The following is a 6,935-nucleotide window of genomic DNA, read 5'->3' on the forward strand; positions in this document are numbered from 1 at the left end:
TTAAGCCTCGTTAACTTAAAAAATGGAAACCTACAGGGAAGCCTGGTATGGTGGGTCATGCCATAATCCCAGCAACTCAAGAGGTTGAGGCCAGAAGACCACAAGTTCAGCAATTTAGTGAGACCCTCAGCAACTTAGCAAGACCCTGTCTCAGGATAAAAAATAAAAAGGACTGGAGATGTAGCTCAGTGGTAAAGCATGCCTGGGTTTAGTCCCCAGTACCAAAACAACACAACAACAACAAAGAAGCCTTCAGGGAATAAACACAAGAAATGAAGAGGATCTCTGCTCCTTGGGAGTTCCCAGGCATCCTTACCAAAATCCCTCTGGCCACTTGCAGCTCTGGGGAGGCTCCTGGGAGAACTAGTCACAAATTCCCACAGGCACATTTCAAAACTCTTGGAATCAGGATGAAAAATGCCAGGTGCATCTTAAGATAAGCGTCTTCCCAGGAATAAACACTCTCAAAGCTTTGTTCGGACTGAGACATGTTCTTGAGAAAGCTGGTCAGAGGCCATCAATGAAAAAGGAAGAGAAACACCCCCCCAGGAAGCTCAAGGATGAATGGTCTCTGATCAACCCCAGGTAAGTGAGCTAAAGGTTGGGATCCTTTCACCAGCACAGTTCAGACTTCCTGATCCTCCCTGCCTCTTAAGTCATGCTCACAGTTTTTCAGAACTGATCACCAGGCCCAGGACTCAGGTGGATGGAAAAAAAAAAAAAAAAAACAGAACTCAGAAGCAAAATGCAATAAATTTGAAATGAATTGCCTTAGGATTTTGCCCAGGGACTCTTGTATTGAACAACTCACTTTTTCCCTGGCACACCCTAACTTCTCTTTGTTTCAAGTACCAGCTCTATCTTGACACCAGAGACCTTGGCATCCACCCTGATATGCTCTCCTCACACTGGTATCTTTGACCTATTATGGAATCCTGACAGTTCTCAGATCCATTTACCTCTGTCTCTACCACCCCAGCTCTAACTGAAGCCATGAACCCCACGTGAATGATTCCAATATCCTCTCTGCCAGTCTCCTTCATCCATTGGCTCTCCTTCCATTATTTCTTCACAACTGAACTTGAGATCTGGTCAAAAAATAAGTATAATTATCGCCAATGCTATCCCACAAAAAACAAATTTCTTAGCATGGTCTAGGATACGCAGGCTCTATAACCTGACCACCTAGATTCAAATTCCAATTCTGCCATTACACTGGCTGTGTCTTTTGACAAGTTACTTTTTTGTGCCTTGGTTTCCTTATATGTAAAATGGAGATATTGATAGTACCTCTCATAAAGTTGTTGAGGGGATTCAATAAAGCCAAACGTCTGGAATAGTTCCCAGGACAAAATAACCACTCAGTAAATCTACAAAATACTGCTAGGCTCAGCGGACAAGGCTTCCCTCTACCCACACGGCCTTCAATCTGCTCCGCTTCCTCACCCCACATCCCCCAGATCTCAGGACCTTTATAAGGGCTGTTCTCACTCTTCCCTTCTATGGCAATACCTTCTCAGGTATGGAAAACCTCCTTGCCCTCCCTGGGGTAAACTCCCCAGTTTTAGGTTCACAGCATTGGGTACCTCACCTTGAAAGCTATTGCCACAGTGACAATTTTACAATAATTAGTAGGATCATTTCGTTAATATCTGTCTCTCTCTCCCAACTCCACAAAAGTGACACCAGGTTTGTTTTCCCTTTATCTTTGTATCATACCAATCACCTCAACCTCCATCTCCTATAGTAAACCCCATCCTAAGCTTCAAAACAGTAGACCCCACCTGTCTCTTGGACCCAAGTATTTAGCTCTCCCAAATTCACTCTATCAGAATTGGAATCCACCGCGTCACTCTTTGAACTTGTTAATTGTTAGGGTGAACGTCACCACTGTTACCTTGCTACCAGGAACCTTGGCAGTCGTCCCTGACCCTCCCTCAGCCCACATATCCAACGAAGGAACAAGTACTGATACATCATCTCCTACATATTTCCTTTATCCTTTGATTCTTCTACTCTCTGAGTGCAAATGTTTTGTGTGCTTTGTTGTTCCAGTTCCAGAAATAGGATTTAACTATTCTTGCATAAATAAAAACAAGGTCACTGTGATTGGTTGCCTAATCTATCTCCCTCCCCCCTTCCTGGCTCACAACTTAGTGTGACAATATCACCATCCCCTTCAAAACCTTGGAACCATTCTGCACTTAGGGGACCCTGCTGTCCCAGGCTGATTCTCCAGCGACCAGACAGTATTTCCCAATGGTTTACAATGACCAGGACCACTTAATAAGTGTTTGTTTATTGATTGATTGATTAATTAATTAACTGATTGATTTTGAAAGGAAGAAATAGTGCGTAGACTTCCCTGGTGGTCTGAAACCTCCAGCCTTCTTTTCCCATTCACTAAAGTTCTTTCTATCCAGAGGAAAATTATTCATGAAAGTGGCTGAGAGTACATATCCCTAATCACTGTATTTAAAACACAAATAACAAGGAATACCAGGCATTCCCTTTTGGTGCCCCAAAAAAAAAGAACAAAAGTATCAGAGAACTGGAACCCATCTGTGGCTCTGGAGTACAGCCATAGGAACAGGACATCTTCAGATAGTCTCAGGACTGTCGCATCTTGAGAGGTCTCTACTTTTCCTAAACCTCTCCTCTCCTGGCCTCCGTTGGAACACTTTAACATTCAGTCCAAACGCATGGCCATTGCTGTGACAGCCTGTCTCTGAAGCCTCAGCAAGGGAACCAGGGGAGCTGTCCTCCTGCTCTTTCAGCCAAGGGTTATTACCATGAGCCCAGAGTCTTCCAAGGCTCCACCACACCCCAGTGTTACAGCCACCTCATCCCTTAACTCAGCCACATCAGTCTGCTGGAGATCTGGGAGCCAAGCTCACGGAGTCCGTGAGGAAACAGGACAGGCAAGCAGCCTCTGCCAGCTTTCTTCTTGCTTGCTCTCTGTTGAGGGCTTTAAGGACCACCATAAATAGCATCCTTCTTCCCCACCCAAATTTCTGGACCCCTAAAGTGAGAAGGTGTAGCCACAAGATGTTTGAAGGAGCAAAATATTACCTGCATCACTGACAAAACCTGGGAATGCAGGATGTGACTACACCTGTGGGTAAGTGGTCTTCTTAAAACTGAACCCCAGAATTGGACAGACTTGACGGCCTGGTTTTAAGATCTACATTCCAGAGGAGCAGAACAGGAATCTGTGCTTCTGGCCAGCAAACAAGAGGGCAGAGCAGAACTAGAGGCACATAAGGCACACCTCCTCCACCAGAGGAGGGTAGGAGTGTTACACAACAGATATTCCTCCAAGGGAAACATCGTGAGTGAAGAAATATTCCTTTTGGTGCTCTCCGCAGCTAAAATCTGCAGGCATCAATTATATTTCAACAAGTCACGAGTTGTCATTAAGATGGTAGTAACAAAAAACCATGTTAGTGCCAAGCATGGTGGTGCACACCTGTAATCCCAGCAGCTTGGGAGGCTGAGACAGGAGGATTGCAAGTTCAAGGCCAACTTCAGAAATTTAGCAAGGCCCTCAGCAACTTACTAACATCCTGACTGTAAATAAAAAGGGCTGGGGGTGCGGCTCAGTGGTTAAGAATCCAGGGTTCAATCCCCTGTACAAACAAAAACAAAAACAAAACGTTTTATTCTAGTACCCCAGGACGCTCTAAAAGAGGTTCTGCCTTAGTCCTCCTGGGTTCTCAGTCTTACTCAACCCATGGAGAATTCCAAACATTTGATAACGGATAGGCCTCGGGCACCAGCCAATCAGAGCAGAGGCCCAAACAGTCAGAACAGAGCTCCAGCAATCAGACTCAGGTAGCTTCCCTGGAGCGCTGCCTTGGTTATCTGAAAACCAAGAAGATGAGGTTACCGGAGGCCAAAGCCTGGGAGCTTAATAACACTTGCGAGGGATATGAGCCCTCTGGGGAGCCTATGAGGGTAAACAGGGGGGCTCTTTGACCTTTGTTCTCTGGTTAGAGGTCATCTCCAGTTCTGTGTTGAGAACTGTGTCCTCCCCTGGACCCCAAAGCTGCAAGGCTGGCCTGTGCTGCTGTCCACCTGCCCTTAGTTCTGTGGCCTGGTTTCATCTGACGTGTTTACTGTAGCTGCCTGTTCTCCCGATTACGCAGACTTTGTTTTAACGTTCCATTTTTCTCTCCACAAATTATTAGCTCTATCAATAAAGATCTTTAAAACCCACTTTCCTTCTCTAATTTTTTTTCTTTTTTCTCTTTGCGATGTCACCCATGCTGGCTTCAAGTCCTGAGCATAAGCCATGTGCCAGCACAGCCTCCCTCCTTGGTATCTGGGAGTGCGAGGGTGGGCCACCACCCGCTTAAGTCCCATCTCCGACAGCCATTTAGCCGTCCTGCAAGGAGCACAGAAGCCCGCATCCCTTACTGGGTGTGTTGGTTTCCTATGAGTATGTACCAAAGTACCACCCACTGGTGGTTTGAAACAGAGAAATTTATTCTCTTACAGTTCCCATGGCTAGAAGTCTGATATCAAGTAGGTAGGCAGAGCCGTGCTCTCTCCTCAGCCTCTAGGGGAGGATTCTTCCTTGGCTCTTCTGCTTCCGGAAGCCCCAGGCATCCCCTTGGCTTGTGACAGCCACAACCTCTGCCTCCATCTCCAGGGGGCTGGCTTCCTCCAGAGCCTGGCTTCTGGTTCTGTTTTCATATGGCATTGTCCTTCCTGCATCTCTGCTTTCTTATCAGGACCCCAGCCTCATCCAGGATGACCTCATCTGAGCTTGATTACATCTGTGAAGCCCATTTCCAAATCAGGCCACAGTCAGATTGTCATAGAGCTAGGACTGGGACACGTCTTTGAGGGGGAGGGGATGCAATTCAACCCACAACACTAGTTGGAAATGACTGCTCTGCTGAGTCACTTCACATTCTGATGACATGAGGCATATGATTTCCTGTGTCCCTGGCCTTGGGGGGATGGACACTCTTGGAAGCTTTTGTTCCCACATATGGCCCAAATTCATTCTTTCATTGATTTCCTCTCTGGGCCAACCACTGCTCACTAACTGATGCTGGTTCCTCATAGAACAAGTTGTTTGTTTGTTTGTTTGTTTGTTTGTAGTTGTAGATGGGGAGTATGCCTTTATTTATTTATTTATTTATTTATATGTGGTGCTAAGGATCAAACCCAGTGCCTTACATGTGCTAGGCAGGTGCTCTACCGCTGAGTTACAGCTTCAGCCCTAAAACAAGAAATTTTGAGGACAGAAAATGATTCTAACTCTATGATAAGCATCCAGGTATGCGAATGGACTAAGTTCTAATCCCACTTTTCTTATGTGCTAGCTCTCTGACCTTGGGCAAGTTGATAATCTCACTAAATATAGGTGAACATAATATTTAGATCAAAGGTATGGGTGATGCTTAAATAGCCAAGAAGAAAATGAGGTAACAGATGGCTCACAGTAGGTATTCAGTCCATGCTAGTTCCCCTTCCCCAGTTCCCCCAACCTCCATTCTGGGGAAAATAAAAGGGCTTGGGCACTGGCCCTGGATCTGGCTCTAGGGTGCAAGCTGGTCTTATTTTCCCTCTGCAGCGACAGGCCCACCGTGATGGAGAACTGCACCCAAGTCACCCGATTCCTGCTGCTGGGGCTCACAGAGCAGGAAGGGCTCCGGGGCATCCTCTTTGTGCTCTTCCTGCTCATCTACTCAGCTACCCTCATCGGAAACCTGGGCATGATCACCCTGATCCACACCAACCCACAGCTCCACACGCCCATGTACTTCTTCCTGAGCGTCCTCTACTTCATAAACTCCTCCTTTTCCACCGTGGATACCCCCAGGCTGCTAGAGAGCTTCCTCATCTCAAGCCAGTCCATCTCCTTTGCAGGCTGTGTGGTCCAAATGGCTTTCATGACTCTCCATGGCACCGCTGAGTGTCTGCTCCTGGCCATTATGGCCTATGACCGATTCACTGCCATCTGCCACCCTCTCCTCTACCACACCATTATGTCCCAACGTCTATGTGTCCTACTGGTGGTGGCCACCTATACTGCTTCTGTTGCCAATTCAGCTTTGCTAACGAGGTACATCTTTAAGCTGCCCTACTGTGGCCCCAATGTCATTAACCATTATTTCTGTGACATCCCCCCTGTGCTCCATCTGGCCAGTGCAGATACTAGGGAAGTCGAAGCCATTGTCTTCTCATCGTCTGCCTTGATTATCCTTTTTACCTCACCATTATCCTGGCCTCCTATGCCTACATCCTGGTGACCATCTGCAGGATGAATTCCCTGGAGGCACAGAGCAAAGCATTCTCCACCTGTGCCTCCCACCTCACCGTCATCTGCCTGTTCTATGGCACCACCACCTTCATGTATGCTCAGCCGAACTCTCCCAATTCCATGGACCAAAACAAGGTGGTGTCTGTCTTCTACACTGTGGTCATCCCCATGCTGAACCCTCTGATCTACAGTCTGAGGAACAAGGACGTGAAAGCGGCTTTAAAGAGGAGATGTTCTGGCAAACTGCCTTTGTAACCAAGGGTGGAACATTCTCTCCCAAGCCATAACATTGTAGCCACACCATAAAACACAGATAAGATTAGGAATTTAGATAGGGTAAAATACGTGCCAGCATTATTTTATATACTGTACATGTATCAACTCATTTAATCTTCAACTGTACAAAATGGATCCTGTTATTATTCCTTGGGAATCTGAGACACAGAAAAACTCAGTAAGTTGTCTAAAATGTCGCACAGCTGATAAAAGGCAGAGCCAAGATTTGAATTTAGGCAGTCTAGTTCCAGATACCATAGTCTCAACCAATACACTACGCTGCCTCTTTCTGATAACTGCATCTCACAAATGGACAATGGTACTATTTTCTTTAAATTCCAGATCAATCACAAAGGACTGGATCAGGGAATCATAAAGTGAT

At 46.3% G+C, this 6,935-nt stretch overlaps 1 protein-coding gene across 1 annotated transcript; it reads left to right on the forward strand.

Annotated features, from left to right (window-relative positions):
* The first annotated feature begins 5,603 nt into the window (after positions 1-5,603).
* On the forward strand, positions 5,604-6,532 carry LOC113195125 (olfactory receptor 5P55-like). Its single transcript, XM_026406538.2, has 2 exons — positions 5,604-6,160; positions 6,241-6,532. Exons 1-2 carry the CDS (start codon positions 5,604-5,606, stop codon positions 6,530-6,532), a joined length of 849 nt encoding a protein of 282 aa, XP_026262323.2.
* The last annotated feature ends 403 nt before the right edge of the window (positions 6,533-6,935 follow it).

This window comes from Urocitellus parryii, chromosome 4 (assembly GCF_045843805.1).
Source record: "Urocitellus parryii isolate mUroPar1 chromosome 4, mUroPar1.hap1, whole genome shotgun sequence".
Classification (NCBI taxonomy): Eukaryota; Metazoa; Chordata; class Mammalia; order Rodentia; family Sciuridae; genus Urocitellus; species Urocitellus parryii.

What these genes read in the sequence shown, in the direction of transcription:
- LOC113195125 (XM_026406538.2), top strand. Translation starts at nt 5,604, where the DNA reads ATGGAGAACTGCACCCAAGTCACCCGATTCCTGCTGCTGGGGCTCACA. An exon ending in CCCCCTGTGCTCCATCTGGC is followed by an intron (nt 6,161 to 6,240) that starts CAGTGCAGATAC and finishes CACCATTATCCT; the next exon opens with GGCCTCCTATGCCTACATCC.